Source organism: Ahaetulla prasina, chromosome 1 (genome assembly GCF_028640845.1).
Source record: "Ahaetulla prasina isolate Xishuangbanna chromosome 1, ASM2864084v1, whole genome shotgun sequence".
Taxonomy (NCBI): domain Eukaryota; kingdom Metazoa; phylum Chordata; class Lepidosauria; order Squamata; family Colubridae; genus Ahaetulla; species Ahaetulla prasina.
Window position 1 is genome coordinate 259,095,312 of NC_080539.1, and position 24,959 is coordinate 259,120,270.

Genomic DNA, 24,959 nt, shown 5'->3' on the forward strand with positions numbered 1-24,959 from the left:
TATTGTGTACATCCTATGACTTCTGTGTGAAGATATAGCTACGCAGAGTTCCCAGCAGATATTTTCTCTTTGGGCCTTAATAGAGAAACATCTGCCAAGTGGCAGGCAAGCATCTTCACCTCTAGACCACCAAGCTGCTCTGGTCCTACCCACTAATAGTCCCCATAAATCTCTGTATGTTTATTAGTAACAACTCTGGATATATGCAATTAACCCACAAGCTCCTTTTTCTTCACTGCTTACTTACTCAGAATCTACTGGATGATCTCAATAAACCTTTAGTATATGAGCTTGTAGTCACATATTTGACTCTCAGATGTCTAACAAGAGCAATGATTATAAAGAGGTCTTTTGCTCCTAAATGAAGTGCTGATTAAACACACCAAAGATAAAACAGGGAATAAATTTTTATGTGGAAGAATTTCTGATGACAAGTTTCTAAGTTGAGCATGTGCTTAGTGTCTACCAAATGCCCATCACATGAGCCACTATGTTGCTCTAGTGGTACTGCTCAGAGATACACTAAAGTAAATCCCAGGTGCTAAAGTCTGCCTGCCTTCTCAATGTCGGTACATATTTGCTGTCAGTATGTTCACTTTACATGCCACCCATCTGCCCATATAACCATCTGAATAACCCCCTGCCATGAATCTCCCACCCGTGCCTGATGCTCAACTGTAATGGCATCAGGAGCCATCCCATCCCCCTCTTTCCAAAAATACAAGGACATTCTCTCTTCTTGCATATGAACAGATGGTCATGAATAATAAGCAAGTTTCCTGAGAAAACTTGCCAGTTATCAGTCATGGGACTCCCTCACATTCTTATAGAAAAATATGAAATACAAATGCCTCTGTTGAGTCAAATCTGTCTATTTATATGTAGAAGGGAACTGCATCCAACTCACAAGCCTCTTCCAGTTACCAAGGTGCAACTAGACCAATTAGCTAGGACTTTTCTAACAACTTGGAGGCCCAGAAGAAACATGCATGGAAAGATTCTCACAGGTCAAATTCTCTCCAGCTCAAATCGGTTTGGAGAGGAAAAACTAGTTTCTACATGTCTAATTGTCCATGGAGTTGTGAAGATAAAATTAGTGAGGCATGGTTATTGGGAAGGAAGGAAGGAAGGAAGGAAGGAAGGAAGGAAGGAAGGAAGGAAGGAAGGAAGGAAGGAAGGAAGGAAGGAAGGCTATTACTCAGATAATTATAAAGAGTGTGCCAAAGCAATATCATTTGAGCATCATGATCTTATAATTAGACCATTATTGTACCATCTTATGCCACAGTTCATCCCAGGCAAAAAGTCTGTAGTTTTACAAAACACCCAAAACCTCTTTTTTCAATTATAATATTTTTGAAGAGAATTTGAATCTTTGAACACTGGATGTGAAGAGGAAAGATGTATTGCATTTCTCATTTTGTACATTGAGTAGATTTATTTTGCAAACAAGATCCATGAAACAATAACATTTCATATTTTTATCTTATTAATAATTGTCAGAAATATCTATTTCTAAACTGGAGCACCAAGGAAACTTCTGAATCAAATTCTGCATGAAGGAAACTCAGAAAATTGCTCTACCAAGCAAATCTAATTTTTCTGCCCTAGAAGGAATTAAATTGCTTCAATAAATGCTGAACTGCTTAGTTTGCATAAATGTTCCCTACGTGCATGCTTTACAATTCAGACTTAAATATGTTCACTTGAATAAAAGTCCCACTGGTTACATTTGGACTTGCTTGCTAGCAAGTATGATAGCAAATTAGAATATTTAAAAATAAGCCCACCAAGTATGATATGGTGGTGAGAGAACAGGTATATGAAACTTGTAAATATTCTGACATATTGGAAAACAAAGGGTGGCCACTTATTTTTTGTATTGTGATAGTTGAGTAGATACTTCAACTGCTTTCCCAGGTTGTACCTTTGTATTGTGCCTGGGGGTTCTTTGGGCAGAGCAATGAGTTAATATGGTGACTGCTATCTTTCCTGTAGAGTTTGAAGCTTAACATGTCAAGACCGACTGAGAAATACTATTGATTCAGGCTACGTGCACACATGGGGTCTTCTGCCCCAGAGCTGGCAAAAAAAATCACACTGTCCTAAAATTTTTTGGCCACACAGTGCACCCTTAATGCGTACCCCCAATGTGTCTGAGATGCCCTGATGTTCATACAGAGCATCACATATCATGTTCTAGGGCAGTGATGGTGAACCTTTTCGGCAAGTGCCAAAAAGGTTGCATGAACGCATCGGGCGCATATGCACACTCGTTGGGGCCGAGCTTTGGAAAAGCCGAACTTCCAGGTTTTAGCACGCATGCACGCCCGCTGATCAGTTGGCTGGTGTGCATGCGCAGGCCGGGTTTTGGCACTACCGTGCACATGAAGGGATCATACTCCAGAAAAGCTGAATGTCCAGGTTCTGGCACACATGCACACCCGACAATCAGCTGGCTGGCGAGCATGCGCATACTGGTTTTTGGCACTGCCACATATGCGAAGGACAGCTGATCCTCGTGCGCACATATGCGCCAAAACCCAGGAAAACAAACAGGCACGGCTACATGTGCCGGACAACGTGGCTTCATGTGCCACTTTGGGCACCCGTGCCATAGGTTTGTGGTTCTAGGGTGATGTGATGATTCCCTCATCTGAAATTCCAGCATTGTCTAACCATGTGAAAAGCATGCCTCCCCCAGCTGGCATGCACAGCCCTCTGCTTACCCCAAGCATTACATTCCCCCTCCTTTTTTTCGTTCTTTTCATACTTTTGACTGATTTAATTTTTTCATTATTTCTTGAAACTATCCTTGAGTGGTGAACTGTTGACCATTATCTTCTAGGCTGCAGTTAAGAATGAGAGTTTTGTATTTTTTGGCTGCCATCTAGTGGCCCTCTGGATATCTGCAGTTGCTGAATGTGCCATTGCAGAGCAGAAGGTTGAAAAAGAAGGTGAATAGGGTTGCAAACGTATTCAATAATCCTACGAAATTAGATGAGAAGAAAGAGGAGTCGGGGTTCCTGAAAGTCCCAATTGTTGCAAAGGAAATTCCTCCATAGTATGCTTTCAAAACACAAGGGTAAAAATCTTTTCAATTATATGTCTAATTACTTTGAGGTGCTGCCACAAAGAAGAGAGGGTTAATCTATCCTCCAAAGCACCTGAAGGCAGGACAAGACACAATAGATGGAATCTAATCAAGGAGAGAAGCAACCTAGAACTAAGGACAGTTGGAACAATTAATAAGTGAAATGTCTTGCCTCCAGAAATTGTGGATGCTCCAACACTGGAAGTTTTTAAGAAGAGATTGGACAAGCATTTATCTGAAATAGTGTAGGGTTTCCTGCTTGAGCAGAGGGTTGGATTAGAAGACCTCCAAGGTCCGTTCCAACTCTGCTATTCTGTTATACTTTCTTTAAGTCCAGAGATCCAAGTTTTATACTCTGTAGATCAACCAAGTGACAGGAAGACCTATTGAGAAAGCTCAGAAGAATCTGGGTCTTCCTTACAGCTGAAAGATGGCTGAGGGAGATCAGGGACTGGAAGGCGGTGGTCCCACCGAAAAGTAACAGAAGCAATTGGAGCTATGGGTTTGCTAACACAGAACACTTCATTTCAGCTTCTTCTCCCCCTCACAACTTCCATCATGTCCTGCACAACATACATGCAGTGTCTGGAGGCAAGATAAGACAGAAAAAATTATTCCCAGAGCAATTTGCCTTAACTGCAAGAAGCATAGTCAACAAATTACCTGAACTTATCCTCTTATTAAACAGTTAAACAATTAAACTCTTATTAAACAGTGGCACATTTGATATCATTTTTGTTTGTGAAACATGGCTGAACTCATCCCTTCCTGACTCCATTATCTCAAACAAAGAATATCAAGTCTATCGATCAGATTGTGAAATCCGAAGAGGTGGTGGAGTGGCTATCTTTTACAAAAAGTCACTGAATCTAAAAAATATCCAAGTAGCACATAAACTCTCTCTTCCTGAAACTATTGTTTGCGACCTATCCCTTGACACTACTCTTCGATTCTTACTATGCTACAGAGCCCCTGACTATGACATTACCCATGCAAATATGCTAACCTCCATGCTAACATGGGCTACCTCTTGCCCATATCCTCTCATCTTCCTGGGTGACCTAAATCTACCTCTCATTAACTGGACAACTAATGAATGTTCAACTGACCCAATCCATACTACACTATACAACGCTGTTACAAACCTAGGTCTTGAACAACTTGTAACTAACAATACAAGACTCAACAACTGCCTTGACCTCATCTTCTGCAACAATTCAAACTCAATTTACGGACTACAAATTAAAGAACCTTTTTCCAACAGTGACCACTGCATGATTGATTTTCGTCTCAATATACGTCCATACTTAAATCGTCATAACAACAGTACTCCCAACTACAACTTCAAAAAAGCCAATTACGACCTTATAAACAACGATCTTTCATTTCTGGACTGGCAAAATCTGTTTGCAACCTGCATAACCGCTGAAGACCACTATAGAGTCTTCCTACTTGAAATCAATAGAGTCATTAAACTATATGTACCACAAATGACTACCATGATCAAGAAAAACAAACTACCCATATCAATAAAAAAGCTTCAATCAAAAAAAAATCCCTCTGGAAAAGAAACAAAAAAGGTTATGTTACAAATTTCAAAAACCGCTACAGAAACATATGCAACCAAATAAAAACTGAATGCACAAATTACCACACCAAGCAAGAAGAGAACCTTCTGCACACAAATTCCAATCGTGCCTTTTATAATTTTGTTAACAATAAACTTAAAGACTCTAGATCCATCCCACCACTAAAAGATTCTAACAACAAAGAATGCAATGACGAAACAGTTAAAGCAAACCTCTTCAACATTTTCTTTGGCTCAGTTTTCGTTAACTCTGATAACACATATCCGACATTCCACAAACGTACCTGCAATGATTATGATGATTTAACTCATATAGATTTCACAGAAGACAACGTTGGAAAAGCTCTTCATAACTTAAAACCATTGCTATCTATTGGACCCGATGGACTATGTGCCTACTTCTTAAAAAAACTTTCCATTAATATAGTAGAACCCCTAAGTATTATCTTTGATAAAGCTTTCACTACCAGTTCTCTTCCCAAACTTTGGTCACTAGCCACAGTCATCCCTATCTTCAAAAAAGGAGACCCCAGCTTAGTTGAAAACTACAGACCGATCTCCCTTTGCTGCGTCACCTGCAAAGTCATGGAATCTATCATCAACCAATCCATTACCTCACACTTAGAAACAAACAACCTACTCTCCAACAAACAATTTGGTTTCAGGAAAAAATTATCATGTAACTTACAACTTCTCCACTGCAAAAACATATGGACTTCAAATCTTGATCAAGGCAAATCAATAGATGCAATCTACATAGACTTCTGCAAAGCTTTTGACTCAGTAGTACATGATAAACTTCTCCTAAAACTAAAATCCTATGGCATCTCAGGACCCCTCCACAAATGGATATCTGCTTTTCTGTCTAACAGACAACAAGTGGTCAAAATTGGCAATGCTTTATCAAACCCTGTTCCTGTCAAGAGTGGCGTTCCTCAAGGCAGTGTTCTTGGACCAACACTCTTTATACTATACATTAATGATCTTTGTGACCATATCTCAAGTAATTGTGTTCTCTTTGCTGATAATGTCAAACTATTTAACACCACCAACAATACAGCTATCCTCCAAAAAGACCTTGACTTTGTATCTGAATGGTCTAAAACTTGGCAACTCCAAATCTCAACCAGCAAATGCTCAGTCTTACATATAGGAAAAAAGAACCCAAACACTAAGTACATACTAGATGGACATTACCTTACAGACGACCCCCATCCCGTTAAAGACCTTGGAGTTTTCATGTCAAATGATCTAAGTGCCAAAGCCCACTGCAACTACATAGCAAAAAAAGCTCTAAGAGTTGTAAACCTAATCTTGTGTAGCTTCTTTTCCAAAAACACCACACTACTAACCAGAGCATATAAAACATTTGCTAGACCAATTCTAGAATACAGCTCGCCTGTTTGGAACCCTCACCACATCTCTGACATCAATACAATTGAACGTGTCCAGAAATATTTTACAAGAAGAGTTCTCCATTCCTCTGAAAACAACAAAATACCTTATCCCACCAGACTTGAAAATCCTAGGCTTAGAAAACTTGGAACTCCGTCGCCTTCGACAAGACCTAAGTTTAACTCACAGAATCATCTATTGTAATGTCCTTCCTGTCAAAGACTACTTCAGCTTTAATTGCAATAATACTAGAACAACTAATAGATTTAAACTTAATGTCAACCGCTTTAATCTAGATTGCAGAAAATATGACTTCTGTAACAGAATCATCAGTGCTTGGAACACTTTATCTGACTCTGTGGTCTCTTCCCATAATCCTAAAAGTTTTATCCAAAAACTTTCTACTATTGACCTCACCCCATTCCTAAGAGGACCATAAGGGGCGTGCATAAGCGCACAAACGTGCCTACCGTTCCTGTCCTATTGTTTTTCTTTTCTTCTTCCTATATATATGCTTATACCTCCTTATATTTACTCATATATGTTTATACACTATATAATCTTTTTGTATGATACCTACATATATTGTTGTGACAAAATAAATAAATAAATAAATAAATAACTGCATATGTATACAAATGGACACATCTTCAGTTAGAAAGAAGCAAGCAACTATTGCACAATTTAAGGATCATAGAACACTGGTTGGTGTAGGGCAGCCACCAGAGGTTCAGTTTCTGACTAGATGTCACAGCCAATGATGTGTAGTAATGAAGGTCTTGGGGAGGTCCATGTTCAGGCCCACTCAACCATGAACACTCATTGAGTGACTCGCTCAGCCCGCATTGCCTGATAGAGCTGAGTTAGGGATCAAAAATGTTCCTGCAGAGCAGAAGTGGTGAATCTTATGCATCCGTTACCCTAGAGCAAAGGTCTCCAACCTTGGCAACTTTAAGATTTGTGGACTTCAACTCCCAGGAGTTGAAGTCTTAAAGTTGTCAAGGTTGGAGACCCCTGCCCTAGAGATTCAAGATGGAAATAACATTTTAAAATGTGCTTAAAGTGAGATACAGACAACTTTATGTAGTATTTAATATTCAAACCATTTATTTAATAGCAGTTCGCATCTAACTCCTGCCTTTGTAAAATGCTTGGACTATAAAATGCAATTATAACATGATTTCTGTCAATGCAGCGTACCAGTCTGAATAAGTTTGGCCATCTTTCAATCTAGATCAGCATTTCTCAACTTTGGCAACTTTTAAGATGTAACTTTAAATTCCCAGCCAGCACTTCTGTCTTCTCAGGTTAGACTAAAATTTCTATGACACAAAAAGCTTTACTAATTGTGCCATGGGAAGGAGGGAATTGAAAAATCCAGATAGACACAATTAGTTGGTAATGATGGTTTCCTCAGGCACTTCGATGCTAGCATTAGTCACAAGCAACTTCAAAGGGTTGGTAAATGGGATTACAGGGAACTAGGAACATTTTAAGTTATTAATATTCATATATTCAACCCATAGCCCCTGTTCTGTGGAATTACAATATTCATACACCCCTCAAGTATGTGGACAAGAACAGATAGCGGCCAGGACATGCACATACATGCACACGATATCTCTTGTCCAGAGGCAGCAATAATCTTATTTGCAAGTCAAACATACAAACACATATACACACATTTCTGATATGGCTTATTCCTAAGACTCAGCTCAAACTTAATTCTTGTATGTTGAAGATATCTAAGAGTTGTGCTCAGTCTGGGATAATAGGAACATATCTGAGCATATAGATGTTGAAGAGGAGCAAATGACAAAATGTCATTTTGTAATTATATATAATGCCAACTCTGCTCTGTCTTTGTGTACGATGTCATGATGCATGTTGTACTTTGGCATTATGGTTGGGAACAGATGCCTATGAGGCCATGTAATGTTTTTAGGTAAGACTGTGGAAATAGTTTGCTATTTTTTCTGGGATCCTCTCCACAAGGTATTCTGCCAACCCTCGAATTTCTTGGTAGCTTCCCATTCAAATACAGACAGTCCTCACTTAATGACCAATCAGTTAGTGTTATGATGGATCCCCCTCCCCAAATACTGACTGGATAGTTCCAGTATTCCGATAGATGTAGCTCCTCTGCAGTCACATGATGTTCTAGTTCTTGGAAATTGGTTTGTATTTATGACTAGTTGCAGTGTTCCCCATCATATGACATCATTTACATGGGTTTTTTTTATGGCAGACACTGTCCTTTTTGAATAGTTTCTGGGCAAAAAACACCCATAGGAATGTATTGACTTGTGGAGTTTGCTTATCAGTCACTGCAAAAAAGTGGGTCACACTTATGACAGAAATTTCATTTCCAATACAGCTGTAAGTTGAACACTACCTATAGTAACCTGCAGAGGGTAAAGGGAGTGGCCTTGGAGGACAGGAGGGAAGGATCAGATGACTTGGGCCCATTTCAAGAAACTAACTTCAGAAAACTTCTCAGACAAGGCCCTCCCCAATTCCCATGAAGATAAAATGAGGGAAGCACATTCAGACTTGCAAGAACCCTTTACCGTAGCTGTTCCAATAAAAGTAGCCCTAACCTATATGGCATTGATTTCTTAGCCCAGTTTACCTTTTAGGATTGACCTAACTACCATCTGCTTACCTTTTTTTCCTGATCAGCAAGAGCTGGCTAAGAACGTGCACCTTAGCTGAGTAATTTCATTTAATCTAGGAATTTACTTGAAATTCTGTAGAATGTCTTGTAAGATGAGAACAAGAAAAAGAAAAACTTCTTGCAAGTTCAATCAAACTTCTCAAACTCGTGAGAAGGTTTTCTTTTACAGCATGTTTCCCTGGACACAACAGCAAGGAATGCAACGGAGCTGGAAAGGTAAGACGTGCATCCCGCTTCTCACCTGCCCTACCTGCCACCCCCACATTGCATCCCTAAAGGGGGCGGGTGGCTAAGCAAGGGGCAGGAGCCCTATCATGCCCGGTGAGGGGGGGAGAAGAGACGGCAAGAAGAGCCATGTCTTGCTCCACCTGTCTTGCTTCTCCCCTGCCCTACCTGCCACCCCTCTTGATAAAGAGACGGCGGGTAAGGGAAGCACCTGTTGCCATTGAGGCAGGGTGGGACGTGTTGGGCCACTCAGCCGGCACGAAGAACAGGGAGGGGAGGCGAAAGCAGTGATGGGACATCCAGTCCCACACTCGCTGCCTCTTGCACCCCCAAAATAATAAGACACCCCCCCCCGATAATAAGGCCAAGCCCTTATTTGGGGGGGGGAGTCAAAAGAAAATAAGACCCTGTCTTATTTTCGGGGAAACACGGTAAGTCATTGCCAATCCTCAAATGTATGCTTTTGCTGTGTCCCACACATTTTGTAGTGAGGTATCTTCCTTCTTATTTTCTCTGAAAAAGAATAGCAATTCTTTCTCCATAAATTGTTGAAACTCTTTTTCATTCAATATTGTTTGATTTAATGTCCATCTGGATCTCTTCTTTTGTCCCTTCCATATAATTGTGATCGGATTATGATCTGCCCATGTGCTTGCTTCAATATTTATATCTTGTACATTAGCTAATAAATCAGTTGATATCCACATCGTGTCTATTCTAGACTATGTCTGTTTGAATAGAAAGTGTATTGTTTTTCTTTCGGATATCTTCCTCTCCAAGCATCTTGAATGCTTAATTCCTCCACCATTGTAAAAAAAGGCTTTTGGAAGAGTTTTCCTGGACTTCTTATTTATCTTTGTAGCTTTATAGTCCAAATCAACTTCTGTTATTGCATTAAAATTACCCATCACGCAGTTATTTTCATATTTCAAATACCATTATTTTCCTGTGTAATTTTCCATAAAAATCTTCTTGGTTATCATTTATATATAGCCACTCTTGATCATGCTTCCTTGAGAGGAAAAGAGGAATGCCTCACCTGTGTGGGATTCAAAGTTTTTTACTACCAGTTCTGTGGGTGTGGCTTGGTGGGTGTGGCTTGGTCAGCGTAGTAGGAGAAGGTTACTGAAAAATCCGCATTTCCTCCTGATCAGCTGGGATTCAGGAGGCAGAGAATAGATGGGGGCGGGGCCAGTCAGAGGTGGTATTTACCGGTTCTCCGAACTACTCAAAATTTCCGCTACCAGTTCTCCAGAACTCATCAGAACCTGCTGAATACCACCTCTGCCTCCCCTCCACTTCACTCTTCAGCTCTGACTGCAAAAATTTCTAATGTGAGCAAATCATCCAGCGCAAATCTGCTTTTTTTCTATGGACAGACATTATCTATAAGTGCTTAGTTATTTTCTGTTCAATCAACATGGAACACGGGCTTGCATTTTCTGCAGACCCAGCCCTTCTAAGGATAGCTTTAGGATTTAACTCCACTTCTTCCAAATGGCATCATTTGAAGCTTTTTTCCGCACCCTGGAAAAAAAAAGCTATTAGATGTATCACTGGGATATAAATTAAGATGTTGATTATACTACACAACTGCCAACAATGGAGCAGACGAAGGGTGCAAGAGGAGGGTAATGAGCCAACACTAAAGATGAAAATGCTACAAGAAAAGCAAGACAAGGAATGAGATTTTAAGTGAGAGTATGTTTAAATGCTTGGTCTGGTATTGCCAATTGGAGTATGTCTAGTTTCAGGAAATTATGATGTGTTCCAGTTTATACTACACAATTGCACGGAGGAGATATTTAAAAATGCCTATAACAGCCTTCCTCAAACTGGAATTCTCTTGACATTTTGGCTCACAACTCCAAAGATCCCTGCTACAGATCCTCAGGGTTGAAAAATTCAACAGCACTTTTTCATGCGGCTGTTGATAAAAATAGGATCGCCAACATCCAATGACAGATATGGCACAAGAAGAAGATATTAAATGATTTCTGCCCATTTAGAGCAGTGGTCTCAACTTTCCAGCTCTGTGGACTGGCAACAGTGGTGGCAGTGGCAGGGGGAGAGAGGGTGGTTTCATGCATGTGCCCACAAATGGAGTTTTGCACAATCATGTGTGCACCTACCACTTTCAGAGCCTGGATGTTCTGTCCCCCCTCACCTCTGTCTGAGCGATGGCTTAATTAGCCGGCACTATCAGCTCTGGCAGCAAACTAGCGAGCATCTGCCAAGTGACTCTGTTATCTCCCTTGATGCCGATGAGTCACACAGGAACAAACAGTACTTCAGCTCTAGTTAAGCAGTTGATTTGCCTGCTACGAAGAGGCATAGCAGCCCTTGCTGGTTTCATATCCTGTGGGGTGTGGCTCCATGACTCAGGACTTCCAAGGCCTGCCCCACCCCTGCTTCTGTTGTTCCCGCCTCTCCTGCCTACAAAACCTAGGGTCCAGCCAGGCCTGATTGCCATCAGATGGATCTGGAGGCGTGGCCTGGGGAGGAAGAGTCAGGGGACGGAGGCCTCGTTATCTCTTCCACCTGGCCTGCCTCTGGCTCCTGGAGCTGAGCCAGGGAAGCCGGTGTTTCCAAGGTAAGACCTGATGGCCCTTCCCCCTCACTTTCCAAGTCACTTTCTGGCAGGGTGCCTGGCTCGGGGGGCGCAGACACAACACTGTTCCCAACAGGCTGATCGGTAGTGGGCCATGGACCAAGAGTTGGAGACCCCTGATTTAGAGCACAGGATTAGGTTTAATGGGAATTGTGGAAATGACTTGCTTAACTATATTATGTAAGTAGATCAGTCTTGATTGGAAGAGGTTACAAAACAGTAGCCAGGGAGTAATTTCTCTGCAGTCTTATCTGTTCACACACACCAATGCACTCTTAATACAAATGTGACTCGGAACTCAACCACTCTAATTCTGTGTGGGAATGGACAGCTGTGGGACTTAGCTGTCTGAAGCATATCTGAATATGGTCCATGATGCCCTTGTGCAATGAAGACTCATCTGATTCTGGATTGATAGCAGGTATCAAAGTCATCTAGGATAAAGGCGGAATGAAACTGGATAAACTATGGAGAGAAAAAACTCTAGCAAGTATGGAAATCAGTATATAAGTGGTGGTAGTGATGGTGATTGAGGATGATCTGGGGGTGGTAATTCATTCTCGTCAGCCGAGATTATATGTAATTGAGCATCATCATATCAGCTAGAAATTTGCCTGGTGTTGATTGCTTAGTATAGTTGCCAAGACAATTTAATCAGATAAAAGCTGAACATGCATTTGAGGAATTATTGTCCTCTTTCCATGTATTGTCATTATGTCTTGTATCTTGCTTCTGATCACTTACTTTTATGGCTATTGGATTGTTAATGTTTCATTACAGTTCATCTTTGAAATACTTTGACACATCAGGATATGTTAACCATTAACCAACTGATTTCAAGTGAGGATTCATGGCAAACTAGAAGTCTCCAAAGTAGCAAAGGCAGCACTACAGCAATGTAGAATGCCAAGGTAAGGTAAGATCTACTATCATAAAATATATTCCTAAATATAATTGGGAGGGAAACACCTATTCTTCAGCCAAGGGCATGATGCAGCGGTGAAATCTGGCCGGATCTATCCAGCTCACACAAATTGGTAGCGTTGGCAGCAGGCGGCTCCGCCCACCCACCAGGATGCCATTACGTCCCATTTTTTACCCTCTGCACATGTGCAGAACGCTCTGCGCATGCGCAGAAGAGGAGTGCGCGCTCACACTCCTGAACTGGTAGCAAAGGTAAGTGCATTTCACCGCTGGCATGATGCTTCTTCTCTTCCTTTTTTCTTGCATTTTTTCCATTACAAAATGTTGTAATGTTGTTTGAGGTTAATGGAACTCACCTACCAACTCATTTGGAGGGCATCAGTTTAAGGAAAACTATTAACACATTTCTTCATCTTTTTGTATTTGTTAAAACATTTTCCAAATGCTTTAGGGTACAGGCTGATAGCTAAATCTATGGATGTATACAAAAAACAAGCATGATGTTTAATCCAAATCAGGGGTCTCCAACCTTGGCAATTTGAAGACTTGTGGACTTCAACTCCCAGAGTTGGGAGTTGAAGCCCACAAGTCTTCAAGTTGCCAAGGTTGGAGACCCCTGATCCAGATTGTCCCAGGGAGACCAGGGGCTCATTCAGCACAGAATGGGACAGCTTGCCACAGCCAACTCACCACAGCCCACTCTTCACAGTCAACTGATCATGGCCAATTTGCCACATGACAGCTTGCTGCAGGATAATTTAACAATTCAATTATTTAAAATAATTAAAAAATTGTTTTAGTTTTTGTCATTCACATTTCATTTTGTCCCTCCTTTGGCATCCTATCTTTAATGATGCTAATCAACTATTTCTTCGATAATAGTGTAACTCTTGTCCAATGGTGAGTTGGCCACAGTGAGTTAGCTCTGTTTTTGCTGGCAGAGGGTTACAGGAGTCCATTGTAGCCGAAAATGGAGCTTCGGAGCCCGTTTTCACTGGCAGAGCGCTCAGACTACAGGCGCCCCTTACACAAGTGATGTTGAGTTGACCACACCCGCTTTGGCCCCCCGAGGTCAAACACAACTCTGATGTGGCCCTCAATGAAATTGAGTTTGATACCCCTGCTCTATATCAAGTATGCTGTGATCTGGATCGTCTAAGTTAATGTTATTTCAGCAGTTAATCAAGCTACCATCATTAGAGCCAATTTGAATCTCTCTGCCTTCAACTTTGTAGCCTCCATTTGCTCTAAAATATTGTGTCACACCGTGATTTTCTAAACTATATACATTTATTTTATGTCAGCCATAATTATGGTCTTTTTTAAAGAAAAGGAATCCATTTCCTTTGTATTATTGCAGTCTCAGGTTATTCATAAATCACACATGCTAAATCCAAGTGCAGTCAAGGTTGAAGCCACATTGTGTTTAGCATCACGGAAATGATAGGAAACCAGTTTATCTGGATGATAAAACATCAACAGCACTTTAATTTCAAGACAATGACCAAAAAGAAAAGCCAATAATTTTCTGAGTTCAGAATTGAAATTTTGCTGCTGAGTTTTTGCAGTGTGATCCTGGGATGCTAAGAGGGTATCCATGTGTAGCTTGCAACTCCTATTCTAAATAAACAACTGTATCTGACAACAGGAGGCAGCTGGATACATATGTTGTGGAAGATGCCAGAATCACACCTCCCTCCTAATGCTGCAGTAATTTTCTAAAAAGATCTTGGAGTTCTGGATCCAAAGTCTTCCTTTTGTTGCACCAATTTATTTCTCTTCCTGATGCACTAAGAAGATATTGTGTACCTGGATCTGCTCCAAATTCCACTGCCCAAACTTTCTGGAGTTGGTTGGCCTTGACAAATAAAATAAATGGGCAACAACTGTGACGAATTCAGATATTACGGTACTAGATTCCAACTTTCACCAAAGCCAGGCAGAATGGTAACAGATGTGGGCATGCTGGACAGCCACTCTTCCCTCCATCAAAAGAACATGCTGTTATTATAATGGGGGTGTAGATGCTTGCAGTATGTGCAATTTTGCTTTACCATTTATGTAATGATCAAAGAAGCACAATCATATTCTCTACATGTGGCATGTTTTGCCAAAATCCCTCTTCTTAAAAGGAGCAATGCCCATTTGGACTTTTATAGTTGGGTTCCAACAGTGGACTAAAATATGTTGCTTCAAAGATTTTATAATGACTTGCTGAGAAAAAAGGGTTACGCAGTTTGAAAGAAAAGCTATTTGTCTTCTTTATATATCTTCAAAGCAAACTGCAGTATTCTTCAAGGCAAGCAGGGAAGAGACAAGATATTTTTGTAGATAAAAAGGCAAGGAAAGGCATAAAGAAATATGAATCAAAATAGCCAATTGTGGGTTTCATTTTAGATTTTTCTCTGCCTGAATGTATGCTTGTATTACGGAAGTCATCCATCCATCTGACCATAATGATCAATCTACCCCTTTTGGGAATAAGCAACATCGTGTAAAGCCTAAAAAAGAACAGTAAGTAGAAGACAAAGAAAGAGAGGGAGAAAGAGAGTTTGTTCTTTAAATGTCTTTCCTCTGTTTTCTCAGGTTCTCATTAATTTCATTCAATTCCAAGGTTTTCAGTCACTCCCTTCTACATAACTCATTAATTTTCCATCATATATTTGTTTTGTGATTCAGTCCTTAATCCCTCATTTACTTTCATTCATTTATTCACATAACCCATCACTTTCAAACTATTTCTTATTGTCACTCACTTTTGCATTCAATCTACATTCATTTATCCCTCTCTCACGATTGAGTTCTGGTTTTGGCTTTGCTATATACACCATTAAAATACCGTATTCCAATTGCACTCAGCTTACCGCTATGCTTTGCCTGACATACACAACTTTGTCTCCCTATAACAATGTGGGCAGAAGCAACTTCTTAAGACAGCCATTTTTGTTTCTTTCAAAAAACATTCATTCATTCCTCCCAACACTACTCTTCTATTAACATTTGCACATCCAGCCATTTTTCCATCTGTAGAAAATTATCAGGGCACACAAATCCATTTATCTGGCAAAGATTTTTCATCATTTATGTTTGCTATTGTTCATACCTTTTAAAAATAAATACTACTGTTCATTCATCTTCATTGCATTAATTTTCTGCATCATAGATCTGATATTAACCTCACATTATTCTAGTTCTTAGCCTTTGACAAACAAAAATGCACATTCACATTCCCAACCAATATACCTCCAATAGTACAAGTCTTCCTTATACATTTATCCATAAATACATATAAACAAACAGTAGGACATCACAATCCTTGCCTTACTCCCTGCTCAGTATTGAACCATTTATTCTCACACATACTTTACACTTCCAAATACACTGCTTTTATGGCATTCGGTAACCAACTTCACTATTTTATACAAAGCACTTCATAATTCAAGCCTATTCACATCATCATATAGTATCCCATATGATGGGAAATCAATTAATGTTTAATAAACTTTTTACGTCACATTCATACATTTATTAGTTAATTGCCGAGGAGCAAATATCTGGTCTACACCTCATTAGCATAAAGCTGCATGACTCTTCTCTAACTTTGCTCATTATCACCTCAGCATATTTTCAGGCGATAATCTGCCACTTTTTACTGACACTTTATAAGCTAAAACATTTTTGCATTCTTTTTAGCACTTTTTATAGAATCGTATTAAGGAAGTCACAGACATTCCATAATAAAATTACATCCATATTTTAAACTCTCCAGTAATTCCACCTGCATTTATAGCCCATTTCTCTTTTTCCTTTCCCTTCCCTTCCCTTAACACTAACATTCATTTTAATTCCACTCTTCACTATATAAATCTCCATAACCCTTCTTCAATATTTCCTCACTTAAGCTATATTCCAATTCAGTTCCTCATTTTCATTTTTAATTCATTCAGTTTGGTAACTAAAACATCTGCAAGCAACCAACCAACCTCAGAGAGCACCAAGGACTCCACAGTTGAACCTGGAGCTACATATATTCTCTTCTATTGGTTAATTAAGGGCCTCTGGTGGCTCAACAGGCCAATGCAGTCTGTTATTAACAGCAGCTGCTTGCAATTACTGCAGGTTCAAGTCCCACCAGGCCCAACGTTGACTCAGCCTTCCATCCTTTATAAGGTAGGTAAAATGAGGACCCAGATTGTTGGGGGCAATAAGTTGACTTTGTATATAATATACAAATGGATGAAGACTATTGCTTGACATAGTGTAAGCCGCCCTGAGTCTTCGGAGAAGGGCGGAATATAAATGCAAATAAAAAAATAATAATTCAGGGGTCTCCAACCTTGGTCCCTTTTAAGACTTGTGGACTTCAACTCCCAGAGTCCCTCAGCCAGCAAAGCTTTAATTTTTAATTAATTTTTAATTAATTTAATTAAATAATTTTTAATTAATTTAATTAATTTTTAATTTTTAAGAATTGAATTCCACAAGTCTTAAAGGGACCAAGCTTGGAGACCCCTGGGTTAATTCATTCACTGCTGGATGCTTCTTGTTCAGTTTTTCACCTAGTTCTAAAATGAAGTTTTACTTCAGTGAAAACCCTTCTGCCTCTATCTTAATGCAGCCCTTTGTTTCATATTCTTTGGTATTACACTTTTGCGTCTGTACACATCGTAAAATATACTTTGTTCATTCTCATTTTTGCAGCAGCTATTCTCTTATATGCAATGTTTTGTTCACCCCCATTCATTATGATTCAAGCATCCTTTTTAATACTCATTAGTGTAATTGCATGTATTTCTGTGGCATTTGTAACTTTATATTGGTTATTCTTTTCCAAATAATGTCCATATCCCCTTGCTTGTGTCTACTTTCTATTAATTCTCGAGAGTAATTAATGTACAAATAATTCTTCATTCAGGATTTGTACTTTTTCCTTACTCATTCTACTTCCACTCATTTTTTTTTCCTAGTTGCATTTTCTCCTACTCCCCAAGATCCACCCGTGACATTATTATAGTCTGTCTCGCAGTCAGAAGCTTCTATTATATTTGTATACTTCAGAAAACCTCTCAATCTTTTATCAGAATCAAAATCACCATCCAAAAGGATTAATTGCTTTTTAATGTCTACTGAAAAATACATATTAAAACACATACCATTTAAAGCACAAGTTCCTCTAAGTAAATGGTCACAAAATAGCTCCCATTCATTTTTGGGTCTTCAAGTAGCCCATTTAACTTTTATTGCACTTTTTCATCTTCTTCCCACTCATCCATTCCTATCAACTAGCAGGCTATTTTTTTCTTCAGTTTGATTCAGGTCACACGTTTTCCCCTAGGCTCATCCTTGGCTCTTCCAATATAAGCACTGATGGAGAGCATCATGAAATTATGATCAAACTATTAATTTCTTCTTGCATGTGCACCTATATTCTAGATTAGGGGTGTCAAACTCAATTTCATTGAGGGCCACATCGAGGTTATGTTTGACCTTGGGGGGCTGAGTCGGCGTGGCTGCGGTGGCTGCGGGTGGGGTGGGTGTGGTTTGATATCCTGCAGCCTCTGCCAGAGAAAATGGAGCCCAGGAGGGCCGGCAGAGACACTGTGGGCCAGTCCTTCATTGTTTCCAGGGCAGCTCCACGGGTCAGATCTAGGCACCCCGCGGACCAAATCCGGCACGCGGGCCTTCAGTGTGACACCCCTGTTCTAGATCATACCAACATATATATTATAGCTTTTTCATAATTAAATCTACAGCTTCACTTTCTCACATATATTCATTTATGAGCTCTACTCCATAATATCAGTTCACTTTCATCCAGATCTACAGCATCCTTTCCCTTCCTATCATTTTCACAAATATACTGCATCCCTGTGCTTCTTTCATTCACTGATTCATGCTCTTAACAAAACATCCCTCTTTATTGCGTAGCTGCCTATTTAACTATTTACTGTATATTTGATTACACCGCCAGCAAAAGTAATTATTGAAAGCCAAAGCAGCCTGCTTTTCTCCCCTAATCAACAGGGTTTTATAACCTTGATGTGAGAGGTTTTCACATTTTACAGCATAAGGTGCATCCAGAACATTTTTCAAAATCTGCAGGTAAGGTTTTCCGTATGCAACTTTAAGCAGTGCTGGGTCCTCTGAGAACCATGACATTCAAAAGCATGTTCTGGTTATAACAGGAAAAAAGGAGCCCAAGTGTTCAATTTTTTTATTGGCTTTTTTTTCTGCAAAGTTGAACAAGCTTTAAAGGACAGCTTGTTGGCTTTAATTCCTTTCCACACATCCTCTTATTTCTCTCTATCTTTCCTTTTGCTCTTTCGCTGTTTGGACAGTTCGCTGAGTTTCTGGTCCAAGCATCTCTGGAGGTGAGCTCTCTTGGTAGGATCCAAGGACTTGTCCTTCATCCCACTCCCAGGATAGAGAATTCCTTCCTTGCTGATTCTCTGCCGAGCATTTGCTTTGGCTTTCTCCCCACAACCGTGAACCTGTGGGAAATAAAAGGCAGAAGATCAAGATGCTCCAGTAGGAAAATGTATTAGTAAAAGAAAAATGAGAGGTTACATTACTTCATACATCTGCCCTAAACTTTACAGAACTATACAAGTAGTTTGTTTACCCTCAGTTCTTTTAATTCCAAAAGCAAAAAAATAAATAAATCCAATCACCCCCCTCCCCAGTAGAAACTAAAGTGAAATTAATTCAACTTTTCAGACAGCTTAAGTATTTTTTTTTAAACTCTACAAGTAGATGAGAAATCTCTATTCCATCTTCTGGACAAGTTTGTTTCTTGGTCTGATAAAATACAACTGTATCATCATTCTTTAAACTCCAATATTATAAAGAGAGATGCTTCTGAAGAGTATTGGAAGAAAATCAACAGCAACACAGCTGTATAAATACAAACAACAGATATTTGTAGAAGCCAATTTGCCATCAAATGGGCAAAACCCAATGAGCAGCTAGTGGGTACAAAATGCCACTTACCTAACTGAAGCAGACAGGCTTTACCCTGGCCAATACCCAGAGAGAAAATTGCTTGCAGAAGCCCAGAAAAAATGGGCCTATCCTACAAGCCCAGGGCTTATAGGATAGGCCCATTATGGTATTTTGCAAGCTGCATGGGTTCACAGTAGGCTTCTGGGGGTACTATTGCTTCGGATCTGAGACCCAACCAGAATGGACATACTTCAGATACCCTCTATGGCTTTCTTGTGGGCCCTTGTTTGTTACAGGGCCTGACCTGGAACAGCAGCCCCCCGAGATTCAAAGGGCCCAATTTGGTAAGGCCTTGAAAATCTAGTTAGATTGTTGGTTGAGCCTGTCTTGTAATGGTTAAGAAAATAACTATGTGGGCTTCAGAGGCATTACATTCTCTGCTGTTTTAATATTTGTTGCTATTGTTTGTCTCTTTTCATTTTCTGTTAGCCACACAGAATTACGATTTGCGAGCTGGACAGCCAATATCCACTGCATGAATTGAATGAATAAATAAAAGTATGTATGAAACAAAGTGCCAGGAATAATAATTTATATCTGGGGAGAGATTGAGCACACAGTAATTCTCAAATTATGAGAAAATATGAGGAGAAAATACCTAGAGGGAAAAGTTAAGCACTTTAATAAAATAAAGGTTATAATAAAGACTGAAAATGGCTTTGATAGAAGTCTGTTTTATTAATAGTAAGGGATGATGGAATCAGACAGAATTTCTGGAAAATAAGATTATAAAGTGGATCAACTCAGGTAATTGTATTATGTCAGAAAGCTTTATTTTAATAAGCATATAAGATCTAGATTTAAAGGGCAACAAGAAAGTATAAAACATTCTGGTAAAAGATTTGAAGCAAATGCAGAAATTAAACTGTGATTGTCCTGGATCAAACCCAAGCATACACCTAAAATGTTCACATTTTTTAGTTCTGTCTTAATTGATCAAGCATTTGGGCTGGCCCATATGAATTTTTCCATGACTTAAATTTTAAAAAGATAAAATCTTCCTTCTTTTCTCAAATGAGACCTATGCAAATGCAGGGTGTGAGACAAAAATTATTGAACTAAGCAATATGAATATGTTTTTAAAAACTAGCTTATATCAAGCGTTCTGTTTTAAAATTAGCAATGATATTATAGTAAAAAAAAAGGAATTACTCTTTTGTGGCTACATATTTCCAAGGGCTTTCTTCTGGCACTCTCCCCTCAACCCGCTGCCCACTTCTCCCTCTTTGTCTCTGCTGCTGGGCAATCCCATGCGAAGAAGGGGGCTATCAGAGAGGGGAGAGTGCGAGGTTGCTGCTTCTGGGATGCAGGGACCCGGGAAGCGCCTGGGTTCAACTTACCCAGCTTCTCTTCCTGTCACAGCCAGCGTTCCTAGTCTAGCTTGACCCAGTCTCTCTCTCACACACGCACACGCACACACACAAACATGTTGGATCTTTATTTCCTCCCCCCCTTCACAGGAGACCCCTGGATTCCCTCCCCAACCCTGCCTGTCCCATACAGGTACCACCTACACAAGTAACATGGTTGGCCACACCCACTCAGTCACATGACCCCATCCAGCCACACCCAGCCAGCCAGTCATTAGGGCAGAATAGAATAGAATAGAATAGAATTTTTTATTGGCCAAGTGTGATTGGACACACAAGGAATTTGTCTTGGTGCATATGCTCTCAGTGTACATAAAAGAAAAGATACGTTCATCAAGGTACAACATTTACAACACAATTGATGGTCGGTATATCAATATAAATCATAAGGATTGCCAGCAACAAGTTATAGTCATACAGTCATAAGTGGAAAGAGATTGGTGATGGGAACTATGAAAAAATTAATAGTAGTGCAGATTCAGTAAATAGTTTGAGTGTTGATGGAATTATTTGTTTAGCAGAGTGATGGCCTTCGGGAAAAAACTGTTCTTGTGTCTAGTTGTTCTGGTGTGCAGTGCTCTATAGCGTCGTTTTGAGGGTAGGAGTTGAAACAGTTTATGTCCAGGATGTGAGGGATCTGTAAATATTTTCACGGCCCTCTTCTTGATTCGTGCAGTATACAGGTCCTCAATGGAAGGCAGGTTGGTAGCAATTATTTTTTCTGCAGTTCTAATTATCCTCTGAAGTCTGTGTTTTTCTTGTTGGGTTGCAGAACCGAACCAGACAGTTATAGAGGTGCAAATGACAGACTCAATAATTCCTCTGTAGAACTGAATCAGCAGCTCCTTGGGCAGTTTGAGCTTACTGAGTTGGCGCAGAAAGAACATTCTTTGTTGTCCTTTTTTAATGATGTTTTTGATGTTAGCTGTCCATTTTAGATCTTGCAATATGATAGAACGTAGAAATTTGAAGGTTTCTACTGTTGATACTGTGAGAGGTGGAAGTATGGAAGGGTTTCTCCTAAAGTCTACCACCATTTCTACGGTTTTGAGTGTGTTCAGTTCCAGATTGTTCAGTTCCAGATTGTGCACCACAAGGCTAGTCGTTCGACCTCTGGTCTATATGCGGATTCGTCATTGTCTCGAATGAGACCAATCACTGTTGTGTCATCTGCGAACTTCAGTAGCTTAACAGATGGATCATTGGAGATGCAGTCATTGGTATACAGAGAGAAGTGGGGAGAGCACACAGCCTTGGGGGGCCCCTGTGCTAATTGTACAGGTATTTGATGTGATCTTGCTTAGCTTCACCTGCTGCTTCCTGTTTGTTAGGAAGCTTGTGATCCACTTACAAGTCTGTTCCGATACCTGTAGCTGGTTTAGCTTAGTTAGAAGAATGTCTGGAATGATGGTATTGAATGCTGAACTAAAGTCTACAAAAAGGACCCTTGCATAGGTCTTTGGAGACTCAAGATGTTGTAGGATGTAGTGCAGTGCCATATTAACAGCATCATCTGTTGATCTATTTGCTCGGTATGCAAATTGCAAAGGGTCTAACAGCGGATCCGTGATGGTTTTCAAGTAGGAAAGCACTAGCCTTTCAAAGGTTTTCATGACTACAGATGTTAAAGCAACTGGTCTGTAGTCATTCAGTTCCTTGATGGTGGGCTTCTTCGGCACTGGGATGATGGTAGAGCGTTTGAAGCAAGAAGGAACATAGCACATCTCTAGTGATTTATTGAAAATATGGGTGAAGATGGGGGCCAATTGGTCAGCAAAGACTTTTAAGCAAGAAGGAGTTATCTTGTCTGGGCCTGGAGCTTTTCCTGGCTTTTGTCTGTGAAATAGGTCCTGCACTTCCTTTTCTGTGATCACTAGGGGTTGTGAACCCAATGAAATGGGGTCAGTTGTAGGAGGCTTGGCTGTTGTTGGTGTGTCTGAGATGGGGGTTGTGGAGATAGGTGGCTGTAGTTTCCTTTCAAACCTGCAGTAAAATTCATTCAGGTCATCTGTCAGTTGTTGATTACCTTCAGCCTGGGAAGGAGGTTTGCCATAGCCGGTGATATTTTTAAGAGTTTTCCACATGTTTGCTGGTTCATTTGCTGAAAACTGATTCTTTAGCTTTTCAGAGTAGCTTCTTTTTGCTGCTCTGATCTCCCTTGTTAGTGCATTTCTGGCCTGATTGTACAGCATTTTATCATAGAGAACCAGTTGTTAAAAAAATTGGAGCCTACCACTGCATATGAGATATAATAAACCTAATTCTTCAGAATCTGGAGGAATTGTATTTGTCTTATAAATGATACTAAGTCTTCTGTCAACTTACAAGATATATGGAAAGTATAATATGCTCTGTACTGAGACTAGAAAATGTTGATACTAAATTGGTTGTAGGATGTAGGAGATGAATGACCAGGCTGAGCCTGTGTGTGTGTGTGTGTGTGTGTGTGTGTGTGTGTGTGTCAAACACATCCTCAGTCCGGAGTCCCTACACCCCTGAAAGAGACCTAACTCCAGCCCCTCTTGAAGTCTTATCTGATGCCAATTTGCATTGACCATCAATAGGTCAGATACTTGTATATAGGTAGCATGAAATAAACTTACAATGCTTTTGAAAGCCATCTTGGCTCCTGATTTTTTGTGCCTGATACTGGTAAAATACAAATCAAAATATATTGTTTTTGTTATTAACTTTTACAATTTACAAAACATTAGATGTTTAAAAAAAGAAGTCTGATCTATGTAACATTCAGCAACATTGTGAATCTCACTTTATTGACAGTTCATTCTTCTTTAAACGAAAGCAGCTACCACACTGATCGAAAAACGGAAGATTTTATATCTTTTTCTGTATATGAATGTGGGCTTTTTCTAGTCACTGGAACTATGAGAATAGCCGTGGGAGTATCAGCGAAGAGACAGAAATACTATGTCAGCTATCTCCATGGTGCCAACTGGATTGAGTATTATGAATTCTATTTCATCTTTCTGATCACTTGAATATGTGAGGCAGTTAACAAAATCTTGAAATACCCGCCCACGTACCCACCATAAAATGATACTAAAACACCAATTGTTAAAACTAGTAACATTTAAGACACGAGAAGATGACTGTGAACTTGGTCCAGCATATAGGAAGGGAACCAAGTAGGAAAGCTATTTTATCTGACTCTGTGCCTTGATGTGATTATAGGGCAGGGGTGTCAAACTGAATTTCTTTCACGGCCGCATCAGGGTTATGTTTGACCTTGGGCATGGCGGGGTGGGCATGGCCCGAGTGCTCTGCCAGTGAATGCAATAGCCTCCTGCAACCCTCTGCCAGGGAAAATGGAGCTGGGGAGAGCTTCACTGTTTCCAGGGTGGCCCCGCGGGCCAGATCTAAGTACCCGTGGGCCAGGTCTGGCCCCCGGGCCTTGAGTTTAACACCCCTGCTATAGGGGACGAAGGAAAGCAATGAAACTATTCACATGTAGTAAGGTGGTAAGCTATCCATTACTTAGGAGTTGCTGCTGCTATTATTTTAGCTTACAGCAATGTCTTTCATTTAGTTGCCTGTCAACAAAGCACTCCGTAAACATCTTTTAATCCAAACCCCATCCAAACATTTAGGATGTTTCTCTGCAAACCAATATTTTTATTCATGAATTGCACAATTCAATTGGTTCTTGACTGAAACTTGCTTTAAGATTCATAATTGTTCTAGCATAAATATAGTTAGTCCATAAAAATCACTGTTCTTGGCCTGTTTTTTAGGTTTGGTGAGGACCCAAACTTTGCAGACCTTTTTTTGTATATACTTATCTTTTGGATCAAAATGTTCTAGTAACTAGGTACAACATTTTCCCCATGAGATTAAAAGAGCCTATGATCAATTATTTCAAATAAATCAGGCCCAAATGAAGATACCTGAAAACATTCCTCGTTGGTAATCACTGTAATTTATTCCTGTCAGACAAGATTTAAAATGCTGCATTGGTAGAACACATGCATAGACCTGACAGAGTTGGACAAATAAACATTTCCACATTATATAAGACTCATGGCTACCTCTTGAATGGATACAAAGGACATTAA

The 24,959-nt window shown here is 39.9% G+C and overlaps 1 protein-coding gene across 1 annotated transcript in view; it reads right to left on the reverse strand.

Annotated features, from left to right (window-relative positions):
• Positions 1-18,713: 18,713 nt before the first annotated feature.
• The window catches only part of IGHMBP2 (immunoglobulin mu DNA binding protein 2), an 81,183-nt gene continuing 74,937 nt past the window's right edge, over positions 18,714-24,959 (reverse strand). Inside the window, exon 15 of the mRNA XM_058156448.1 lies at positions 18,714-19,005. Coding sequence (XP_058012431.1) covers positions 18,808-19,005 — 198 coding nt within the window. The 3' untranslated portion in view covers positions 18,714-18,807. The remainder of the gene's footprint in view (positions 19,006-24,959) is intronic.